Here is a 25023-nt window from a genome sequence, read left to right as displayed (position 1 = left end):
GTTTGCATTTTTGAATAGACTAAGTTTCCTGAGAGCAGAGATGATTTCTGTTGTATAATCAGGAATGTTCCCAGAAGGTGCTACTTAACCACAGTGTTTTTTTATTTTTAAAAATGAAATAAGAGGCAGCTTACTAAGTTGATACTGTAGGCATAAATGAGTTAAGGAGGACAGTCATCTACATGATCAGAGAACCCCAGAATATGAGCCTGTTAACCTGTGGGTCTCTGAACAATGGAACTTGAAAATCATTAGTGTATTTCTTGATTCAGACTGCAGAGGTAATTATGTTACATGGTCTAACAAAAGATTGTGTATGTTTATGAAGGGTAGTGAAGTTTATTTTGCCTAGCTCTATGCCCATTATTCTGCCTGGATTAGCATCATGACCTTTCATTAAAAGGCAGTAGGGACTGGAGAGATAGTACAGTGGGTAGGGTGTTTGCCTTGCATGTAGCTGACCTGGGTTTAATCCCCATCACCCCATGTCATCCCTTAAGCACCACAAGGAGTGATCTCTGAGCACAAAGCCAGGAGTAAGCCTTTAGTACTTTTGAATGTGGCCCCAAAACAAAAAAAAATCAAACAAACAATAACAAATAACAAAAAACCCCATGCAAAGATAATAAAAACCAAAAAAAGCAAAGATGGAGAAAAAATTAAAAAAGACTAAAAAAAAGGAAGAATACATTATTGTTATATTACCCTTATTATTTACTTCCTTGTAACCTTTTAAGAGAGAGCATTCTACCTCTTTCAATGTATTTATTATTTTTGTTCATATAATATTTTACATTTTAATAACAACTTCCCCTTATTTATATTTCTAGTATCTCTTCCTGATTAGTACTAGAGGTTTGTGAGAAGGAGTAATAATTATATTAGTACTTGAAATATTTGATTTATATCCTACTTTCATGGCGGTCAGATGGAGACAGAGCAAGGACAGAGAATTGAATTCAGAAGTGTTTCTTTAGGGGATGGCAATATAGGCCAGAAGAGAGCAAGGACTCTTCTAAATGTTTAGTTTATTTAGTTTATTTGTATACTAACTTATTGATTGTTTGGCTGCCACACCTGGCAATACTTGGGGATGCTCCTAGCTCTGTGTTCAGGGGTCAGTTATGTTGAGGATTAAACCTGGGCCCCCTGCAAGCAAAGCATACCCAGCTGTTTGAGCTAGTTCTTTGCCTTGAGTAAATATTTTAGAAAGCATTTCCAAGACCATATTCTGTTTTCATATTGTTTCATTATTTTACCATAAAAGACCAACTCCACATAGTTTCATATATTCTGAAGATTTTCAGGATCTCAAATTGTCAGTAGGACACTGCATTCAGTTTCACATGAGACTGATTTCTAGAACTGAGCAACAAGATTATGGAGGAGGGGAAGAGTGTCTGTTCAGGCAGTAGACGGTCATTTTCTGGACAAGGAGAATTAAAATTTATGCTCAGAGAGAAAACATAAATGTCTTCCATTAGTGCAGATGTTTTGGGAAAGTCAAACAAAAGGAAGAAGAAAAGAGCAGCACATTATTGAAAATCTCTGGTACTCTTTCATTTACATTATATCAATTCTTAGATTTTTGTCAGGAATTAAAAATTTGTTTTTGGTTGTAGGAAATTGGACTGGAATTTATAATTTGAATGATATAGAGTATATTGAAGTAGCTGAGATAAGTTTTCCCCCTATGTCTTTGTCAAAAGCAAATAAAACTATCAATTTTAAACTTGACGTTAGCACAGTGTTCACTGAAAAAGAGCAATCAAGCAAATTTAATCTATTCATACAAAATTAACTGTATCCCTTGAGCCACTTAACATAGTGGGAAATTTCTGCTTGAGAGTTTAAGATACTTCCAACTCTATCATAAGGATGAAAAAGGAAAACAAAACAGCTATCTTATGCTTATATAAACCTGGGCTTATTGGTCTGGTGATATTGCTAAGTGTCAGAGTGCTTGCCTTTCATATATGAGACCTGAGTTTTATCTCAGGCATCACAAAATAAAATAAAACAAAAACTCTAGGATTGCTTATGTGTTTTATGCATTGAAAATTTCAGTTAGATCATTGAGAAGTGGTTTTGCTTTGAAGTTCCATGTATAATCTGAAGACAAGAATATAGTTTTTCAGGGGAAAGTCACACCCATAGTGCTCAGGGATTACTTCTTTTTTTTGCGTTCACTCTCAGACATCACTCCTGGTGGTGCTTGGGGAACCAACCATATGTGGTACTGGGGATTGAACCCAGATTGGCTGCAAACAAAGTAAGCACGTTAAATCCCTGTACAATACATCTGGTTCAAGGAGAGTAACTTTTAAATTACCAGGAGCTTTAACCTAAATATTAGAGAAAAGATTTAATAAAAATAAGTAAATCAGAGAATGAATAGACTCTAGACTTTTTGTTTCTTTGTTTAGTGTGTGGGCCACACTTGGTGGTGCTCAGGGCTATCTCCTGGACCTGCTTTCAGGAATAATGTCTAGTGGATTTGGGAAACCTATGGGATGCTGGGGATTGAACCCGTGTTGGTCTCATGCAAGGCTAGTTTCTTACCCACTGTTATAGCACTCTATTTCCCTGAATAGATTTTTGAAAACCGAATCAGTTATTTAAAATACTCTTGGAGTAATTATTTCAGAAGGCAGGGGAAAATAGAGAGAATTAAAGAGAGATGTGTACTGTATATTTTGGGAGTGAGGATAATATTCTAGTCATTTGTGTTAGAAAGGGGGAATAACTATAGAAATCAATAATGAATAATGCCATTTTGAATTCTTCTGTTGTAAGTGTGGAAAAAGTACTGGACAAAGTATTAGGAATGAAGAAGTTACACATGTATATATACTTATGGAATTTCTTAGTTCTGTGGATGAGACATCTTTTATGATTCTAGATAATAAATGCAAGTGCTGTCCAAAATGCAGAGAGAATTAAATTGGTATTGGTCTTTTTGTCTCTAACAGTGATTGCTACATGATAGTGAGAAAATGGTGTAGTGTATTCAGAGTTTTAAAGGAAAATAATTATGACCCTGTTATATGCAATAATTTTATTGATGTACACCTTTTTTGTGGTACAGAGATATTTAAGACAAAATTCCTCAAGGAAGCCCAAAGTCAAATGAAGCTGAATCAGAATCAAGATCTTAAGTACTAGATTAAGTATTGAAATAGATGAAAATTCTTATCATGAGGCATAAACACAAACATTTTTTTCCAGTTCTATTATCACTGACTCCTATGGAAGTTTTCTTTCCTGCTTAATAACACACTCCCTAATGTCATTACTCATGTTTTCTCTATAAAGGATGATGATCACTGTGTTGTTGTATATAGCCTTTACAATAGCGTGAGGTTCCTTTTTTTTAAACTGTATCACTGTGAGATACATAGTTTCAAAGCTGTTCCTGTTTGAGTTTCAGTCATACAATGTTCCAACACCCATCCTTCCACCAGTGTACATTTCCCACCTCCAGTGTCTCATTTCCCTGGCAAGCACTTTTTATCTTTCTCTCTCTCTCTTTTGGGCATTATGGTTTGCAGTACAGGTACCGAGAAGTTATCTTGTTTGTTCCTTTACCTACGTTCAGCACACAGTCCTTGTCCAAAGTGATCATTTCCAACTATCATTGTCATAGTGGTCCCTTCTTTATCCCAATTGCCTTTTCCCCCAGCACTTGAGGCAGGCTTCCAACCATAGACCAGTCCTTGTATCGCCTGTTTCTACTGTCTTTGGGTATTAGTCTCATACTATGTTTTCTTTTTTTTACATTCCACAAATGAGTTCAGTCATTCTATGTCTGTCCCTCTCCTTCTGACTCTTTTCACTCAGAGCTTGAAACTCTTCATGTCCTTGTGATGTTCCTTTAACCTCCATTTTTGTTGAGGATTTTCATCATAAATAAGCATTTTATCCTGTTAAGTGCTTTTTCCCTTGCATCTATAGAGATGATCATATGGTCTTTGTCTTTACCTCTGTTAGTGTGGTGTGTCATGCTATTTGATTTGTGTGTATTGAACCATACTTACATTCTTGGGATGAATAATTGTATACGATGTGTTCAAAGTATTAGATGACTAAGATTTTATTGAATCTTAAACTACATGTTCATCAGGGATATTGGTGTAAATTCTTTATTTTTTAGTTAGATTTCAATCAGTTTTTTATACCATGGTAATGTTAGTTTCATAAAAATTACTTGGGGAGATTTTTTCTGTTTCTTCCACTTCTGAGAAGAATTTGAATGTGATGGGTCATCTTTGAAGGTTGGTAGAATTCACCAGTGAGCCCATTTGACTTTTGTTTTGGAGAAAATTTTGATTTCTCAAGGTATCCTTGACAGTAATAAGTTATTCAAGTTTTCTACTTCCTCTCGATCCAGTTTTGGGAAGTAGTAAGACTGGACCTTTATCCATTTCTTCTAGATGCTCCAGTTTAGTGGTATAAAGTTGTTCATAGTAACCTTGTTCATAGAAACACAAGTGATCTTTTCTGTTTCAGAGGTATGTGTTGTATTTCTATTGTAATTTGATATGACTTATAAGAGTTTTCTCTTGCCAGGTATTTTTCAGTCTAACTAGTTTTACAAAAAACAGCTATTGGTTTCATGAATCTTGTATTTTTGATTTTCATATCAGTGACAAGAAAATCCTATCACTGATGTATGCAGAGAACTGCAGGCCAAGACAGTTTGGAGGAATTATATATAAACTCTCAATAGTCATTTGAAGCTTATTTGCTTGCTTGGTTTTTCTTTTTTTTTTTTTCTTTTTTTTTATTAGTGAAACACCATGAGGTACAGTTGTAGATTTACAATTTTTTGTGCTTGGGTTTGATTATACAATGATCAGATACCCATCCCTCCACCAGTGCCCATTTTCCACCATCATGGACAATATCCCCCCCACCCCCATCCCCCCATCCCCCCCTACCTCTGTGACAGGGCAATCCCCTGTGTTCTCTCTCTCCTTTTGGGTGTTGTGGTCTGCAAAAGAGGCATTGAGTGGCAAACATGTTCAGTCCATAGTCCACTTTCGACATGCATCTCCCCTCTTGGGAGTTGCTTGGTTTTTCAACCCCGTGTTCTCTCTTGAATACATCTTTCTTTCTCTCCCCTACTCTCATACCTCTTACATTTCTTTTCATAAAAACTATTTTGCTTTACCAGGAAACACCCCTTGTCCCTGCCTCAAACTGAATAGGTTATAGATGAGAGAAGAAGTTAAGGAGCTTGAAAAACAGGGCCTGTTTGACTTTGATTCTTCAGATCATGGTTGACACTCATTGAAAGAGGCCCACTCTGGACAGATTGAGAAAACTCTTTCTTCCATTTTTAGGGGAGAGCACTTCACAGCAGTAATGTGAGAGACACAGCATGAAGACAAAAGAAATTTAAGTACTTACCAATTTTAAAATGAGCATAACTATTCAGTATACAAATCAAAACCCAATTATAGACTGTATATATAACAATTGAAATGAAAATCTGACTTGTCAAAACCAAAGTGGTGTGGACAAATCCTTATTCAGTGAAATATCACAGGATGCATGCTTTTGCTTTAAGAAAGAATAAGATTAATTCAACTCCAAGGGCTAGAAAAATATAATAAATAGATGATTAAATTTTATTGTTAATATCAGAAAGGAATAAATTAGAAAGTGAGCAAATAAAAGAGTAAAATATCCATCAAATATTTGATAAAAATAATTTAGCAGAAACTTTGAATAATTAATAAAATAGACCCACTTAGGCAAACCAGAGGAAATATTGCTACAAAATAGTAGGAATAAAAATGGTGATGAAGGGTGCCATGGTTGAGGAGAGGGGCACTGACACTATAGTGGAGGGAAAGACATTCCTTTAGAGGATTTGTTCTTGCAATGTTGTATACATGAAACCCTATCATTGGCAGTATTGTAAATTACAGTGATTAAAATTTGAAACAAAGAAAGAAAAAAGGAAAGAAAATGGCAATTGTAACTAAAAGCACATAAAATATATAAATTATAAACATCCTATAATTTGTTTAAATGTAGCTCATAGGATAGAGAGAAAACAGAATTTAATGTAATGGTAAGTTGGAGACATAGAAGACGTTTAAGGATTTATTTCACTAAAGTCGGAGATGATTTTAAATATTCTTTCAGATATTAAAGTAACAGGCACTTTGTGGTAGTTAATTTATCCTGGCAGTTAGAAAGAGGCAGAAACTTCTATGGTACTCATAGTCCTGATACAAAACTAAAATAAAATAAGCAAAGAAAACTGGAGTCTAATTTTACATGTTACTGTGAGTCTAAAATTCCAAATTATAATCAATAGTACAACGCTATATTAATAAACACATACCATATAAAGACAGGTTTGTTTCCAGGAGTATAAGCTTGATACTCATCAGGAATGCAGTATGTTAATATATTAAAGGAGAAAACCCATATAATTATCCTGAAAGATATTCTAAATAAATGGAATAAACCAGAAGAACGTTATGGATTATTTACACTAATGGAAGAAGTAATATGTGCTATGTGTGAAACATGGCGCAGAATTTTATAGGGATGGTGTAATTTTCACAACCTTAGGAAGAAACTAATACTGTTACTCATTTCATAGGCGTGAAACCAGCACACAGATTGGACACATCATTTCCCAAATTGTAGAGGTGGAATCAGAATTGGAACCTGTCGTTTAAATCCTGAGTGTGCCTTCACCTCTCCCCTCCCCCACCCCCAAGGTGTTATTCTGCGTCTCTGTTCATAACCAACAGAATCAAAGCTTATTTACTCTGGTGAAAAGGGATCTATGTGAATTCAGCAGCAATCATGCATGCTAAATGGTGAAACCCTACCAGGCAGGCATTAAATTCATCAAGAAGACAGGAATTACCCTCTCGTTATTTTAGTAGTTCTACCTAATGCCTGGCAAGCTACCTATGGCGTATTTGATATGCCAAAAACAGTAACAATAACAGGTCTCATTCCTTTGACCCTGAAAGAGCCTCCAAATGTTGGGAAAGGCGAATGAGGAGAGACTGCTAAAATCTCAGGGCTGGGACGAATGGAGATGTTACTGGCGCCCACTGGAGAAATCGATGAAAAATGGAATGACAGTGATACAGTGATACCTAATGTCACTGTGTAAGAAAACACACATACACACACATACAGATACAACATACACACACCTACACACGCTCACACGCACACACATGTGCTCTCTCTTTCTCTCTCTCTCTCTCTCTCTCTCTCTCTCTCTCTCACACACACACACACACACACACACACATGCACCCTACACCTCAATTTCACACACAACCTTAATTTCCCTTTGCCATGCAACAAACTTTTCCACAGATTCCAGGCCATGGATATTAGACTGGGACATAGAAATCCTTGTGATACCATTATTCTGCCCACAGCAGCACCCTAGGAAATATTGTTACTTAAGTAGAGAACATGAGGATAGGAAGAGCAGTGTCTGTCAGTGTTTTCACAGCAAGACAATCATCTGCTTGCTTTGTTCCAGGAATTGAAGAGGAGGAGAAAGCGAGGAGAGGGAGTTACATGTTTTACACTTGAATGCTAATGACAAAGTTGAAACCAGTCGAAATGCATGACTCTATAGTTTTCCCAGATCTGGTTCTTTTCATGGTTATAAATCCTTCTCATATCCGCAAATGCGTTTTTTCTTGTCTGTCTCTCTAAATGTGCAGCTTATAAGTAAATGAATAACTTTTGTTCACAGCTAGCCAATTCTGGTTTGCTGGGCGAATAAATACAAGTGGTTGAGAGTTACACCAAGCAATTCAAAGGGTCTGTCATTGATCAGACCTTTGTAGTTTTGGCTGTGGTGTTTCCTAATCTGTATGATTTTTGAAATCATGCATTTTGTTGTCTCAGATGTGGCTATAAATTGAAATATTACTTGCACATTTTCTTAAAATTTTTTTATAAAAATTTTTATTAGTGAAAAATTATGAAGTACAGTTGTAGGCTTACAGAGAGGCATTGAGTCACAATCATATTCGGTCTATAGTCTACTTTCAGCATGCATCTCCCATCCTGGGAGAATCCTCCCAACACCCTTTATTTGGTGCTCCCTTCTCTATCTGAGCTGCCTTTTCCCCTAGCATGTGCGGCTGGCCTCCAAGCCATGGAGTGAAACAAAATAGACTAACACCCAAGAATAACTGAGATAAGTACCAGGAGGTTACTCCATTTTCTTAAAACTAAAAAATTTTCTGACTCAATCAAACAAATTTACATTTACTACAAAGTAAATGCTTTCAATTATTTTTAGGAGTCATTCTAAATTATAGAAATTTATGTTTTATCTTCCTTCCCCAAAAATAATTATATAAGATCAGTGTTGTGCATTAGAGGGGCCCAATATCCACATGAGGCTCTCAATCTTTTGCAGTATACCGTATCCTACTGTGATATTCTCTGCATGTAAAAGAAACATTGATTTTGAAAAAAAATTACAAAAAATATGTAAAAAGAGCTCAATAATTTTATATTCGTCACAGGATAAAACAGTGTTTTAGATATTACAGATAATTTTCATATCTTTTACTTTTTTCATATAGCTGCTAAATTTTTTGTTTTTGTTTTTTGGGCCACAGCCAGCAGTGCTCAGGGGTTACTCTAGGCTCTGCACTCAGGAATCATTCCTGGTGGGCTCAGGGAACCACATAGGATGCTGAGGATCAAACCCAGGTTGGCAGGATGCAAGGCAAGGACTCTACTGACTGTACTATCTCTCTAGCCCGATAGCTGCTAAATATAAATGTACTTATTGATTCCCATTACTTTAGATCTATTTAACTCATGAAAATAAAAATAATTTGTTCATCTGGAGATGAGAGCTGACAGAATTCAATAGCATGTGTGCCTCTGTCCAGTTGATCCCAAAATGAAAGCGAATGATTATGTTGTAAATTTGAAAGGAGAGGGAATTTGTTTCTCATTGTTTGAAATTATGACTTGATGTGTCAGAGAACCATTCCCTCATACACTGACCCGGTTTGGAAGATTGGTGGACTCTTTGTATGAGACTTTATATCTGAGTCCTGGAGTGATCTGTGTCAAAAGTCAGACAAGAATTAAGAAAAGGTGAAACAATCGTGTTGTCCCCTATGCATTTTCCGACAGACTGCCAAAGGTGGAATGCTGATTTGAGCTGTGGCTGTGCTTGCATTATAGTTAGTATTCATATGAATATCAGCTGAATAATCTCAGGCTTGCAGTTTATTTAGGAGTAATCTTGAATATATCAAAGTTCTGGGAATAAAATATTCTCACCAAAGAAAATCTTATTTATTTGAAAATTCTATAGGAGTCCTATTTTGTTTGGATTTGTTCTACAGCTTGCTAATTTGACGTGTGTATGGCTAATCTAACAAAGGAAATAAAATCTATGATGAGTGGGGATCTTATGTTGTTTCCGCATTCATTCTGAGTAAGAACTATCACATAAATATTAAAAAATTATATTGGTGGATCAGAGCAATAGTATATAGAAGGTAAGGCTGCCTTGTATTGCAGCATAGTTCAATTTCCAGCAATGCATATAGTCCCCCATGCACTGTCAGGAGTCACCTTGAGTGCAGAGTCAGGAATAAGCCCTGAGCTTGGCCAGGTATGATCCAGTGTACAATGGGAAAAAGAGTTATGTATAGTATAGTTGTATGGATAAAAATAAGTTAATATATAACTTGTTTAGATGCTGAGACAGCATATTATTGTTTAGATGTTGTGATAGCATATTATAGTCTATTATTTACTTTTTCACTTATTGTGTTTTGGTGGGCTTTCAAGGTTAACACATATAGATCAAAATTGTTTATTTGCATATAAGTGGATGAACATGGAGAGTATCATGCTAAGTGAAATGATCAGATCAGATCACAGATCATCCTGTTATTCGTCGATTGCCTCAAGCAGGCCCCAGTAACGTCTCCTTCATCCTAGCCCTGAGATTATATTCAAGGCTCTTTAGGAGAATGAGACCCATCATTGTTACTGGTATTTGGCATATTGGGTACGCCACGGGGAGTTTGCCAGACTCTGCCGTGTGGGCAGGCTACATTCGGTAGCCTGCCAGTTTGTCAAAGTGGGAATGAGATGTCATAATAAGATGTGGCCGGCCGCATTTGCGGCTGCGTGGTTCCAGGAGCTGGTTTTTATAGTCTCAGAGTCTTGGCTGCTGATGGGATTACACGGCGCCAGGGGGCCAGTTGGTGGGTGTGACCCCCGCCTACTGGAATTTGGAGGATCTGGGTGGAGGATGCTCGACTCCGATCCGAGTAGGCTTGGAGATCTCGGCCCCGGAACCCACGTGGCTTTGTCCCTCTGCCGGTACCTTCAGGTGTGCGAAGAGTGGTTTCAGCATGGTGTTGGCTGGTCCTGGAGGTCTTCGGCTGCCAGGGCCCTGGCCAGGGCGGGGAGGAAAGCTCAACCTGCTCCCCTCCAAGGGCCCCGGCGAGGAATAGCCAGGCACGGGGGCAGGAGACTGCTACTGAGATGCGGCCGGTGCACCCAGGCGGCCCCGGGGCTCCTCGCGCCATCGCGACTCTGCGGCTGCGTGATTTGGACCCCGCGGGGCTTCCCGTCATCCGCGGGCCCCCCGCGCCGCTGCCCGGAGGAAGAGATGGCGTCTGTGGAGGAGGAGGCGTCGTGCAGCCTGAAGTGAAATGAGTCAGAGAGAAAAGGACAGACATAGAATGGCTGCACCCATTTGTGGAATATGAAGTTACAGAATGGGAGACTAACACTCAAGGATAATAGAGATAATGGCTGGGGGGATCGCTCCATGGCTTGGAAGCTGGCCTCTCATGCTGGGGGAAAAGGCAGCTGGGTTAGAGAAGGGACCACTAAGTGAATGATGCTTGGAGGGCTTGCTTGGGATGGGAGATGTGTGATGCAACTAGACTATGGACCAAACATGATGGCCACTTGCTACCTGTATTGCAAACCATAACACCCAAAAGGAGAGAGTAAAAGGGAATGTGCCTGCCACAGAGGTGGGGAAGGATGAGGTGGTGGGAGGGACACTGGGAACATTGGTGGCGGAGAATGGGCACTGGTGGAGGGGTGGGTACTTGATCATTGTATGACTGAAATATAATCATAAAAGCTTGTAAGTTGTAACTGTATCTCACGATGATTCATTAAAAATATAAAAAATTTAAAAAATTGTTTATTTTAATGGTGTATGATATTCCATAGTGTAGATGAATTCTAATTCGTTGTTTCCTCTGTTGAACACACATGAACTTTTTCTTATATACCATTAAAATTCTAAAGTAAATATTTTTGTGTTCGTAACCTTAATATTAATATCTTTATTTCATAGTTATTTACAGGAATTTGCAGGGAAAAAATTATGAAACAAAAGCAATAGAGGGGGAGGGGTAGAACAGTGTGGGTGAGCTGGCCTTACACACAGCTGGACGTGATTGCTCACTAGCCCCGATATGGTTCCACACAGAACCAGGTTGAAGCCCTGAGTACTGTGGGTGTGACCTAAACACAAACCAAAAAAAAAACAAAACACCTAAATGAAGCTATAATGGAATTCACATACCACGATTAAAAAATACCAAACAGTATGTTTCTAGTACATACTTGCAATATTAACGTGATATATTTGGTAAAGTGTGAGATAGAATTGGCATGTAAGAGGAGCAAGGAAAGTAAATACTATTCAATCAGTGTTCTGAAAAAAAATTTATTATGGAGTGTTTAAAGCTGAGTTCTTTGACTTGTACCATTTTCCTCTCCTCTCCACCTCTGCTACCACCCTCTAACTCAGACTTAGTCCATTTCAAAGATGAAATACTCCCTGACTGAAGTTTTAAGAAGGGAGGAGGGAGTGAATCTGAGAATGTTGTTTATATTTTTAACCTGATTTTTTGGTTATTTTAATATTTCCTGACTTTTAATTTTTGAACAAGTGATCTAGAATATGGCTATATCACAGTTAGTCACAGTTTGTTTATCCACCTTTTTGTAAAAAAAGTGAACATTAGAATTATTTCAGTTTTGAGCTCCTAAGATTATTTATTATTTTTTTGGGGGTGTGTGTGTGTCTATGTATTTGTGTCACACCTGGTGGTGATCAGGGTTTATTCCTGGCTCTGTGCTCAAGAATCACTTCTGGTGGGGAACCATATGTGGTACTGGGGATTGAACTTGGTCAGCTGCATGCATGGCAAGTGTCTTATTACTGTACTCTCTTCTTGGCCTTAATATTTATGTTTAATTAATTGTGTGGACATATGCTTTTATTTCTCGTGAGTAAATAAGTGCCTAGGAAAGAATAAGTGGATTATATGTTAGACACATGCTTAGAGCTTTCCATTATACTTGTCTACACTGAGTGTGAGAATTTTATTCACTTAATAGTCCTGCCACTATTGGTGTGTGATGATTTTTATATCATGGACATTTGAGTAGATGAGGGTAGTATCCCATGATTTGAATTTTCATTTAGGGCTGGAGCGATAGCACAGCGGGTAGGGTGTTTGCCTTGCACGCAGCCAACATGGCCGACCCGAGTTCGATTCCTCCGCCCCTCTCGGAGAGCCCGGCAAGCTACCGAGAGTATCTCGCCCGCACGGCAGAGCCTGGCAAGCTCCCCGTGACGTATTCGATATGCCAGACACAGTAACAACAAAGTCTCCAATGGAGACGTTACTGGGCCCGCTCGAGCAAATCGACGATCAACGGGAGGGCCTTTACTTTTAAAATGACAAGTTAAATTAAACATCTTTTTATGTCCTTTTTTGCTGTCTGTATGTATATCTTGTGGACGTATGCATTCAAATATTTGGCACACTTAGTAGATAAAAGATCAAGCACAATGGCCTCTCACTATCTGTATTGTAAACCATAATAATCATAAGTAGAGAAAGAGTAAGAAGGAAACTGCCATAGAGGTAAGGGGAAAGGTGGGAAGAGGGGTGGGGTGGGGTGGCCTGGGAGGAAGGGATACTGAGGACATTGGTGGTGGAAAATGTGCACTGGTGGAGGGACAGGTGGTTTTTTTTTTTATCACACCTGGTGATGCACAAGGGTTACTCCTGGCTCTGTGCTCAGAAATTACTCCTGGTGGTGCTCAAGGGACCTTATGGGATTCTGGGAATCAAACCCATGTTGGCCGTGTGCAAGGCAAATGCCCTACCTGCTGTGCTATCACTCCAGTCCCAAGAGGGACAGGTGTTTGATCATTGTATGACTGAAACTCAAACATGAAAATTTTGTAACTGTAGCTCATGGTGATTCAATAAAAAATTTTAAATTTAAAAATCAGGTTTATGATTTTCATATTAGTGTATTTTTGATCAAAGAATATAATCGAAAATATGATTTTCAATGTTTTGTCTCCTAAGTTCATTTTTTTAATTAGTGAAACACCATGAGGTACAGTTGTAAACTTACAAATTTTTGTGCTTGGGTCTCAGTTATACAATGATCAAATACCCATCCCTTCACCAGTGCCCATTTTCCACCACCATGGGTCCCAGTATCCCTCCCACCCCCCTACCCCCCATCCAACCCTGCCTCTGTGGCAGGGCATTCCCTTTTGTTCTCTCTCTCCTTTTGGGTGTTGTGGTTTGCAAAAGAGGCATTGAGTGGCAATAATGTTTGGTCTATAGTCTACTTTCAGCATGCTTCTCCCATCCTGGGAAGATCCTCCCAACACCCTTTATTTGGTGCTCCCTTCTCTATCTGAGCTCCCTTTTCCCCTAGCATGTGTGGCTGGCGCCAAGCCATGGAGTAAGATTCCTGGTACTAATTTTGGCCACTCTTGGGTGTTAGTTTCCTATTTTGTTACTTTATGTTCCCCAGATGAATGCAATCTTTCTATGTCTATCCCTCTATTTCTGAGTCATTTCGCTTAGCATGATACTTTCCATGTAGTACCACTTGTATGTAAATTTCATGACTTCATCTTTTCTAACAGCTACATAGTACTCCACTGTGTAAATGTACCAAAGTTTCTTTAACCAGTCATCTGTACTTGGGCACTCAGGTTTTTCCAGATTCTGGCTACTGCAAACAGTGCTGCAATGAATAAGTTCATTTTTTTTTGAGTTATCTCGTTTGTGTCCTTGGAGAGCAGAATCTCAGTTTTTGATGAAGTGCAGTCTGTTGGATTTTCTTGTGTAATTGCATACTTTCATTGTCATATATGACATATCTGCTTGTTCCATGCACAAGAATATCTCCATCAGTCTTCTTGTAGTAGTTTTAAAAGTTTTGCTTTCAGATATATGATCCAAAAGAAAGAAAATAGGAACCAGATTGACCAGAGTCTTTCTTAGCAGGAGCCAGCGGTGGTTGGGCCAGTAGTGCTCATGAATCACCCAAAGGAATAGCAGGTCATCTGGGTCATGCCCAGGGACCTCCAGTACTGCACCAAACAATACTCAGTATGCATGATTCATTTTTTTCTTTTTGGGTCACACCCAGTGATGCTCAGGGGTTACTCCTGACTCTGCACTCAGGAATTACCTCTAGTGGTACTTGGGGAACCATATGGGATCCCGGGGATTGAACCGGTGTCAGCCGTGTGCAAGGTGAGTGCCCTACCTACTGTATTATCTCTCCAGCCCTGATGTATGATACATTTTAAACAATTATTTTCACATTGTGTGGTGATTAATATCATCTGAACTAAGGTTATCCATTTATTCTGGTGAAATTAAAAAAAAACATTTTGGCACCGTGATTTGCAAGATTGTTGATAGTGAGCAATAGCACAGTGGGTAGGGCCTTTGCCTTGCATGCAGCCAATATGGTCGACCTGAGTTCAATTCCTCCGCCCCTCTCGGAGAGCCTGGCAAGCTACCGGGAGTATCTCGCCCGCACCGCAGAGCCTGGGAAGCTACCCGTGACGTATTCGATATGCCAAACACAATAACAACAAGTCTCATGATGGAGACATTACTGGGCCCGCTCGAGCAAATCGATGAACAACGGGAGGACCGTGACCGTGACCGTTGATAGTAGGCTTTCAGTTTTAACATTCCAGCTCTGCCCATCATATGTAATGCGCACCTTTCTTTTGTGAGCTGACTTTTGCACCTCTGTCAAAGATCTGTTATTTTTAATGTGTAGGTCTGAGTCTAGGTAGAGTCTCGGTTCCCCATTATATTTCAATGATGTGTTACTCTAATCCTTTTTTAATATGAATTTATTATAGACTTGAAATCAGGTGCTATCAGTATCCTACCTCATCTGGTGCTTCTCCCCCAACTCCAACAGATTTGGTTATTGTAAGTCATTTGTATTTCCGTATGACTTTTAAAATCAGTTCATTTCTACAAAAAAAATGTTGCTCAGGTTTTAATTGAATGACCTTTAAACCATTTAAGAAAATCAATTTTTGGAAAATCACAGTATAATTATTGAGTCTTCTGAACCGTGAACTTTGTATTATCTCACCATTTGTTTATTCTTATGAAGTATTTTGTAATTTTCCTTGTATAGGTTTGCACAGTTTTTGCCGGATTTATGATTAAGTAATTTATATGATTGTCGCATGTTCCGAGGAATAGTTCTTCTCCAGTGTCGAAAATGGCATGATGTGATTGATGCCTTCTTGTCTCAGTCAGACCAATGATATCGTGCTTGATCTTTTGCACTTGTACCATCAAGTCCTTTTTGGATGCATCTGATACCAGCATACGTGCATTGAAAGTACAGTCATTTTTGTCTTTCTTCGTTTTAGCAGCCTAGTTCAGCTTTGAGATTTTATCAGCCTCTCCTTCCTCATCCTTCTTAACGCTGCCATATTGGTGGATCTTTCAGGGTCAGGGGAATGAAGACCCATTGTATTTACTGGTTTTGGCATATCGAATACACCACGGATAGCTTGCCAGTGCAGGTGAGATACTCTTGGTAGCTTGCCAGGCTCTCCGAGAGGGATAGAAGCTTTTAGGGCGGCCTCTAATCACTCTTGCAGGTGTTCCCATGGTTCAAACCATATTTGAACCCTATCAAATATGGTGCCACAATCCTGGAAGATGGATATTAAGTGTCTTATGATGTGTTGTGTGGCTGCTTTGCAGCTGCGTGGTCTGGAAAGCATCCTGGAGTGTGGCGGCAGCTGGATAGTGGAGGTAGTGGACGTAGTGGAGGTCTGCTGGTGAGGTATTTATCTGGTACTGGTAAGGTGGGTCTTCTGTGTGTAATCCCTGGGTTGCCAGCAGTTGGTGGAAGCAGACAGGGCAGGGTAGAGTGCAGCTCCTGGCTTAATCCCTTGGTCACCTGAGGTTGGTGGGAGCAGGCAGAGGATCTCTGTTCCTGGGTCTGTTGAGCCTGGAGTCCAAGGTCTCAGAGTTCCGCTTACCTGATTCTGTGGGGCTTCACTCATGCATGAGTCTTGGCCAAGCGTCTGAAAGCATCCTGGAGTGTGGCGGCAGCTGGGTAGTTGAGGTAGTGGAGGTAGTGGAGGTCTGCTGGTGAGGTATTTATCTGGTACCGGGCACATCTCTTCAATTCTACTGTTCTTCTTGCATTAACATACACCTCAGAGACCTGGGCCCTATGAAAACAGGATGAGAATGCTATTCTGATCTCCCAAAGAGGAATCGAAAGATCTATGGTTGGAGTATCATGCTTCTCTCAAATGAGAGAAAGAATCTGGAGTTCCGACCTCCATCAACGGTCAAGAATCAGGGACACTATCTCATTTACCTGGAGCGATAGCACAGCGGGTAGGGCGTTCGCCTTACAAGCGGCCAACATGGCCGACCCGAGTTTGATTCCTCCGCCCCTCTCGGAGAGCCCGGCAAGCTACCGAGAGTATTGGATATGCCAGACACAGTAACAACAAAGTCTCCAATGGAGACGTTACTGGGCCCGCTCGAGCAAATCGACGATCAACGGGAGGGCCTTTACCTTTACCTTACCTTTATCTCATTTACCAAGGCATTGAAAATCAGATGGGCTGTACACGTAATGAGATTTGGAGATGACCGTTGGACTAGAGCCATTACCAACTGGATTCCACAGGATGTAAAAAGATCGCGTGGCTGCCCACCTATGAGATGGTCAGATTTCTTTGTCAAGACTCTGAACGATTGGTTTGTGTTCCTAGAATGAGCAGATGCCATTGTGCTACACTAGCACGCAACAGGGATGAATGGAAACGCTACTGGCGCCCGCTCGAACAAATCGATGATTAACAGGATATCAAGTGATCAAGTGAATTTGTATATTTACTCTGGTGGTACGCTGTCAACATAGATGGCTCAGTGATTGACCTGGTGATGTAATTTTGCTAGCAGTGTTGGGGCTGCCAGTACTACCCCAGCAATGCAGCCATCAGGACCACACCCTGGTGCTTGGTGGGGCCATCCAGTGCTGGGGGCCAAACTCCAGGCCTCGTATATGCAAAAACATGCATTCCACCACCCTAAAGTTTCTCCCCATCCCCAGATTATTTTTAAAAGAAAAAAATTCTAAGTGTCTGGCAGTCTTAATGATACACTCATATATTCATTTTATGGCCTTTCCAGTTTAACTATCCCTTTTTCTATCCTTGTGAGGTCAGGTACCTTTGAATAAAATAAAGTAATGGATAAAGCAAAGCTAAGATTGAAATGGAGTTAAAACCTTAAACTTGGCTGATTATATTTGGACATTGATCTCCTTAGACCTTAATTACCAAATAGATGATTTGATTTGCATCTAACTTGACCTTTGACTTCCTTTTGGAATTTTTCTGTTTTAAATTGTGTAGTGCCTTGGTTTTATTTCTTCTCTGCTGGAACCTTAACTATTGCTGATTGCCCACCATTCAGCATAGTGATAGCACAGTGGATAGGGAGTCTGCCTTGCACGCAGCCAACATGGCCGACCCGAGTTCGATTCCTCCGCCCCTCTCGGAGAGCCCGGCAAGCTACCGAGAGTATCTCGCCCGCACGGCAGAGCCTGGCAAGCTCCCTGTGACGTATTCGATATGCCAAACACAGTAACAACAAAGTCTCCAATGGAGACGATACTGGGCCCGCTCGAGCAAATCAACGAACAATGGGAGGGCCTTTACCTTTTACCTTTACCTGCTTTCCTCTCATTTTTTTCTTTTTCTTTTTTTTTCTCAGTAGGTACTTTCATATAAGTTCTCTGAGAGTTTCAGAGAATACTGGGAAACTTTCAGGTTTTTAGTTGCCTTATACTTGAGTGTATGAGACAGTACTGTTTGTTATTTTTTGCACTATGTTACAGGTGAGGAATTGAATTGATGGGCAGTGTACTTCATCCATGTTTACTCTAGGTATTAGAGTCAGAATTTGAACTCAGATAGTTTTAAGTCCAGAGCCATGCTTCTAACTATATTTTAATTATCTTCTAAAGATTCTCACTTTTATGTGTGTCCTATACTTAGAATTCATTGTCTCCAAAAATCTATATCCATGGCTCTCCACCTGCACTTTCTCCCCAAAGAAATTCCCGTTTTCTGTGTTTTAGTTATTGTCATTTTCTTTCCAGTCATCTAAGTCTGAAATTTGCATCACCCTATACTACTGCTACTTCCTACAGTGAGTCCCTGCACCTAATTGAATTTTTCTTTTGTTTTCTATCCAACAAAACACATTCTATTCATTTTTATGTTTCCACCTTAGTTTAAAGCCATCATTATCGCTTATTTGGAAGAAAATAGTCTCTGTCTTCTCAGATATGCCTGTGCTTAAATAGTTGTGCTGCTTGTAATTGTTAGATTATGCCTCAGCCTTGTCCACTAGACTCTGCTCTTACAAAGAAGGAGCTTCAGTTGTAATTTAATTCTCTCAGTACCTATCTTAACTTACCATTGTTGCATAATAAATATTTTTTTCCTTAAATTTTTATTAGTGAAATACCATGAGGTACAGTTGTAGACTTACAAATTTTTGTGCTGGGGTTTCAGTTATACAATGATCAAGTACCCATCCCTCCACCAGTGCCCATTCTCCACCACCACTGATCCCAGTATCCCTCCCACCCCCCATCCCCCCCATTCCACCCTACCTCTGTGGCAGGGCATTCCCTTTTGTTCTCTCTCCTTTTGAGTGCTGTGGTTTGCAAAAGAGACTTTGAGTAGCAATCTTGTTTGGTCTATAGTCTACTCTCATCACAAATCTCCCATCCTGAGAGGAACCTCCCAACACCCTTTATTTGGTGCTCCCTTCTCTATCTGAGCTGCCTTTTCCCCTAGCATGTGCGGCTGGTCTCAAAGCCATGGAGTAATCCTCCTGGTACTTATCTCGGCTATTCTTGGATGTTAGTCTCCTATTTGTATAATAAATATTTTTGAATGAATGAATTATTTTGTTATATTAGGTGTTTCTTTTGATGACTTCAATATCATCATGATCATTAGACAAAGTTGCATTTTGTCTACATTTGGAGAATTGTATTTTGATGCTGTACTTTTCTCAAAAGTTAAAATAGTTTCTGTAATTGTAACAATCAAGGATAAAATGGACTTCTTAATATCTCTATATGTCATTTCTAGAATATATTGTATAGTAAAATTATGATATTTCAAGAAAGTTGAATTTTTTGTGCTTTGCATCAGTTCAAATTCTAAGTTATATTTTTAAGTACGCAATACTTATGTTTCCTTAGTAGCAATTGGATAGCAAGAGAAGTTTATATTTTTCCTAAAATGCCTAAATGTCTTATAACTTACATAAATTCCTGCCATTTCAGAATGACTATGTTAGAGGAGAGAAGGCAGATGTCACAAATATTTTTTTGTATAGAATGTAATAGCTCAATGTTAATTGCTCCCAATATTTGAGCAATGATATAAATTAAAAGGGAATTTTTAATCTAAATTTTAATGTATGGCTATGGACCTATATTTGTGATTCATTTCTGAAGATAGTTATATTTCCTAATAATTTCCTTGCATCGTATAAATGAAGTTACTGTTCTGAAGGGAATGCATGAAATATGGCAATCATTTTCCACATGACTAAAATTTTCATATGCAACATACTGCTGGCTGTGGGACTATCAAGCTTCTTTTTGTTTTTCAAAGCACGATTCTGCCTAACCGTTAACTCTGCGCTTGTGCTTTATTTGCAGCATCTGGCGAGGCCCCAATGTGAACTGCACAGACAGTTCGGGTTACACTGCTTTACACCACGCAGCCTTAAATGGACATAAGTAAGTGCCACTCTTTTGGACTGGAATCCTTGTATATTCAGTTACATGTGATGAAGTTAATTATGTCTGATGATACCTGTCTCATGTTGCCCTGTGTCCCCTGGGCTGTGGTAAACTTGAAGAGGCACTAGGCAGCAGTACAGACAAGTTAAAATTCAGAGGAATGTTGCTCAAGAGGAGTATGTGCAGAATGTAAACTGAGAGAACAACTCTCAAATACTCATATCTTTTAGAATAGAAAGAAAGAAGCAGTGGGACCATGTTAGTCATGCGTAGATTAGGGAGAGAAATGGGTTATAATACACTCAATAATACCATTCTACCTTTTTTTTAGTGTTTTCACCTAACATGGGAATGCTCATCTAGAGTGAAATCTTAATCAATACTTGCTATTAGCAGCCATCAGTACTTAGATGAACCACTTCAAAAGATTCTAAGGTAAAGGTAAAGGCCCACCCGTTGATCGTCGATTTGCTCGAGCGGGCCCAGTAACGTCTCCATTGGAGACTTTGTTGTTACTGTGTCTGGCATATCGAATACTCTCGGTAGCTTGTCGGGCTCTCCGAGAGGGGCAGAGGAATCGAACTCGGGTCGGCCATGTTGGCCGCTTGTAAGGCGAACGCCCTACCCGCTGTGCTATCGCTCCAGCTAGAATCAAAAGATTCTAGCTAAAATTAACATTTAGCTGAAATGCTTTTTTCTTAGTCATTCATGAGAGTATTTCTGGTTTTTCAGCTTATTTATTTTTGGTTTTGGGGTCACACCTGGGTGTGTTCTAGAGTTAGTTCCAGCTCAGTACCTAGAAGTCACTCAAGGTAGTGCTCCAGGGACTGTGTGGTGCCAGGGATTGAACCCATGCATATCACTTTCACACCAGGTACTCCAGCCCTTTGCTCTATATTCCTGGGCTCTAAACTTCTTTAAACTATAGGATTAGATTTCAAAAATGTGAATGATAGACTTACTCTTCAAACTGTGTTCTCTCTTGAATACATATCTTTTCTGTTTAAGATACATAGAGACAAAATCTCTACATATCTTTGTCTTGCATTTTGTCTTGCTTCTTATCTCTGTGTATCTTTGCTCCCTTTTTCCACTATGGCGATGTCTGTGTTCTTTCATGATCACGTACTTACTTCCTTTCTTTCCCTCCCCTATCATCTTTCTTCAGTTTCAGTGAACACTCTGTGTTGGTGGGAATGTGGTCAAAAAGGAACCCTCAACCATTGCTGGTGGAAATATTGTTTGGTTCAACCCTTTTAGAAAACAGTGTGGAGTGTTCTCATTAAACTTAAAATTGAGCTGCCATACAAACCCAGTCATTCCACTTTTGGGTATCTATCCCCAGGACAGAAAAACATTCATTCAAGAGGGCATATACACACCATTATTCACTGCCTAATTTAGTACGATAGCTAAGATATTCAATGACAGATAAGTAGATCATGGAGATGATAAAATCATGCAATTTTCTGCAACATAGATGGTACTAGAAGATGTCATATTCAATGAAGTAAGCCAGAAGAAGGATAAACACAGGGCGATGTCACTTATATGTGGTATTTAGAACAATTGTATGTGGAGTTGTAATGGTTTTAAAGGGGAATGCCTAGATCACCCTTGGCCCAGAAGAGTTGGGGGAGAGGCAGATGAGAAGCAATCGGGGTGGGAGTGGGCAGGAGATTCGGGTTTATTGATGGTATTAAGTGATTGATCCAAATATCCATACCACAGAGTCAACAACACTGAAATCATGGGACTCAGACTTTAACAACCAAACTTTCAAAGGTTTGCCTATCAAGATGGCAGGCTAGTGGTAGTGATGGTGGAGGGGGTGTGATACAGGAGGGAACCTGACAACAGATGGAGGAAAGTTGACAGTGGTGGGGGGATTGGTGCTAGAGTTTGTGTGTCCCAAACTCAGCTATGAATAACTTTGGAAATCATGGTGCTTAATAAAGCAAAACAAAGTATTAAAAGACTATATTGCATCACCAAAAACTGACCGATGTTCAGTGTGAAGAATGAAAGAGTGTGTACCCAGGACCACCATTTTATTTCCAGGGTTTTATCGAGGTAACCTAATTTTTGAGTAGCACTGCCAGGGGTGCTGAGTCCTCCGAATGATTCCCATGTCGTGCATTCCCCATCTGAAGATAGGCAACCACTCTCATGTTTCTCTCCCTTCTAGCTGCTTCTCCTCTGAGGGATCCAAGTTTCTATTCCCAGATACGGATCATTTAATTCCACTTATGTATTTGTTGTTTTTATGGCAACACCTGAGGCCTTATTCCTGGTTCTTTGCTCAGGGATATTTCCTGGTGGTGCTCAGGGCACCATCTATGGTACTGGGTCAGCCTTGTGCTCTCTCTCTCTCACTCTCTCTCTCTCTGCCCTTCAGTTCAGTGTTTTATAAAGTATGGTTGTATACTGCCCTTAAACCTTTTACCCTCACAGGCTGGAGCGATAGCACAGCGGGTAGGGCATTTGCCTTACAAGCGGCCAACATGGCTGACCCGAGTTCGATTCCTCCGCCCCTCTCGGAGAGCCCGGCAAGCTACCGAGAGTATTTGATATGCCAGACACAGTAACAACAAAGTCTCCAATGGAGACGTTACTGGGCCCGCTCGAGCAAATCGACGATCAACGGGAGGGCCTTTACCTTTACCTTTTACCCTCACTAAACATTTCTTTTGATCTGTGAATTGAAACACAGGGACTTAGTCATACTGGATCATACTTTGATGCCTTTAAAGCTCTCATGAAGGGAGCTATAATTTGTGTCATTGTCACTTAGACTTTTAAAAATAAAATTGTTCATTGAGTATTAATAAAATAAATAATTAAAAAGCTGTTTATGATTGAGTTTCAGTCATACAATGATCTAAGACCCTTCCCACTACCCCGTAACATGCCCTCCCTCTGCCCCAGCCCGCCTCTATGGTAGGCACTTTTCTTCTTTCTCTCTCTCCTTTCGTGCATTATGGTTTGCAGTACAGGTACTAAGAGGTCATCATGTTCATTCAGGGCTGGAGTAACTTTTTAAACTAGGTGGCAGCTTTGGGCTGTGGACATGACTGCCGAGGCTTCCAGAATATAGGAAGGTGAGGGGAGGTAGCCCATCCTGACCCGGAGAATACCTGGAGATTTCAATCACAAAACCTGCATACCCAAATTTTAGGCAGATTATATCTTGGTGAGGTCCGTCCCGAGATGGTGGAGTCTGACTGGAGGGTTGGAGTGATTTTGGATTGTGGTAGCAAGCAGCTGCTGGGGACTGTGCTTGGGCAGGCACCAGGCTGACCCACCCTCCTCCATTTTACCGTGGTCTGTTCAGCCTTAAGCAGGCCCAAGATCAACTGAGGTTTTTGATCTTTTTGAAGATTTATTTATGGGTCTCTGAAGCAAGGCTGATAAATAAGCTCGTATAGCTGAACCGGAGTTAGTTTGTGGACATGACTCCCACATACCTTAACTTTTGAACACTTAATTTCTTGGAACACTTGGTCCTGAATTATTGGGGTTGGACCAGAAGCACATGGCAATTTTGGGGTATCAGGAAATCTGAAGGCACCATCAGGCTGCTGATGCACTTTTTCATGGGTACAGGTTGACCTGCTGTGGCACCAGACCCTAAGACTTTAAAATCTTAAAATGTATTGCATAAACAAATTTATGTTTAGTCAATCATTTGGATAATACTGGATTTATCACTTGGATTTATAGTGTAGAATTAGCAAATTACATTTCTTTTCGTTCAATTCCTATACTCTGTCATCTTGTGTTTTCTAACTTAGAACTTGTTATTTTGTTGGGTTTTTCAGTGATAGCATAGCGGTAGGGCATTTGCCTTGTGTGCAACCAGCCCAACCCAGCCGGGTTCGATTCCTCCACCCCTCTTGGTATCTTTTCTGGCTCTCCTGGCAAGCTACTGAGAGAATATGCCAAACACAATAACAAGAAGTCTCACAATGGAGATGTTACTGGGCCCACTTGAGCAAATTGATGAACAACAGGAGGACAGTGTTTGACAGTGTTTTCAATTGTGTTGCTGGCATTTTGTAGCATGGAGAATATGTACACATCCTTAACAACTTAATCTTTTAAAAGAATTACTCTTTGTTTAAATGTGGACTCTAGCCAGGAATTTAACAGAATTAAATCAACTTAAGATTTACAAGAAGGATAGCTTATTTGGCCATCTCAGTTATAGTTTTGGTGTAGTTATATCTTTTGGAGTTACAATTAGGAAGATAAACTGTCAACTCTAATGGACAGAAGATCTTAGAACTGGCCATTTCACAATAGTCCTTTTCCTATCTCAGCATGCTATTAAAAACATGCCTCAAAATAACATTGTTCCAGAAAGTTTTGACATTCATATAACTCCTTGATTTTTAGTGTTTAATAAATGACATTCAATTTTACATGCTGACCTCTACATTTCTCTTTATATGTATATATATGTATATACACATATATATGTCTAACAGTTGAGTTTTCACTGCCCAAAGTTTAGTTTCTATTAGAAATGCATTAAGTAAAGGTGATTTAAGTGAATCAAATTGCTATCTCTAAGTGTATCAGAATGAGAGGGGCATGAGATAAGGTACTTTTTAAAAAATAAATAGTTTTTTTTAATGTATTTATTTGTTTTTAGTTTCTTGGGCCACACTTGGCAGTACTCAGGGATTACTCCTGGTTCTGTTCACAACTGCCAGGCTTGGGGGACTAACCCCAGGTTAGCTGCATGCAAGGCAAAGGCCCTATGGCCATGCTATCACTCCAACCCTGGTAAAATAGCTTTAAAGACCTCTCTTGTTATAGATATAATCTGAGAATTAT

The 25023-nt window shown here is 39.7% G+C and overlaps 1 protein-coding gene across 10 annotated transcripts in view; it reads left to right on the top strand.

Annotated features, from left to right (window-relative positions):
* ANKS1B (ankyrin repeat and sterile alpha motif domain containing 1B) overlaps positions 1-25023 on the top strand; it is a 1250258-nt gene that overhangs the window by 113362 nt on the left and 1111873 nt on the right. For all 10 annotated transcript variants that reach the window (XM_056114313.1, XM_056114308.1, XM_056114302.1 and 7 more), the window contains exon 2: positions 20098-20178. In XM_056114313.1, coding sequence (XP_055970288.1) covers positions 20098-20178 — 81 coding nt within the window. The remainder of the gene's footprint in view (positions 1-20097; positions 20179-25023) is intronic.

Source organism: Sorex fumeus, unplaced genomic scaffold (assembly GCF_029834395.1).
Source record: "Sorex fumeus unplaced genomic scaffold, SorFum_2.1 ptg000003l, whole genome shotgun sequence".
Taxonomy (NCBI): domain Eukaryota; kingdom Metazoa; phylum Chordata; class Mammalia; order Eulipotyphla; family Soricidae; genus Sorex; species Sorex fumeus.
This window is presented reverse-complemented; position numbering and strand designations above follow the sequence as displayed.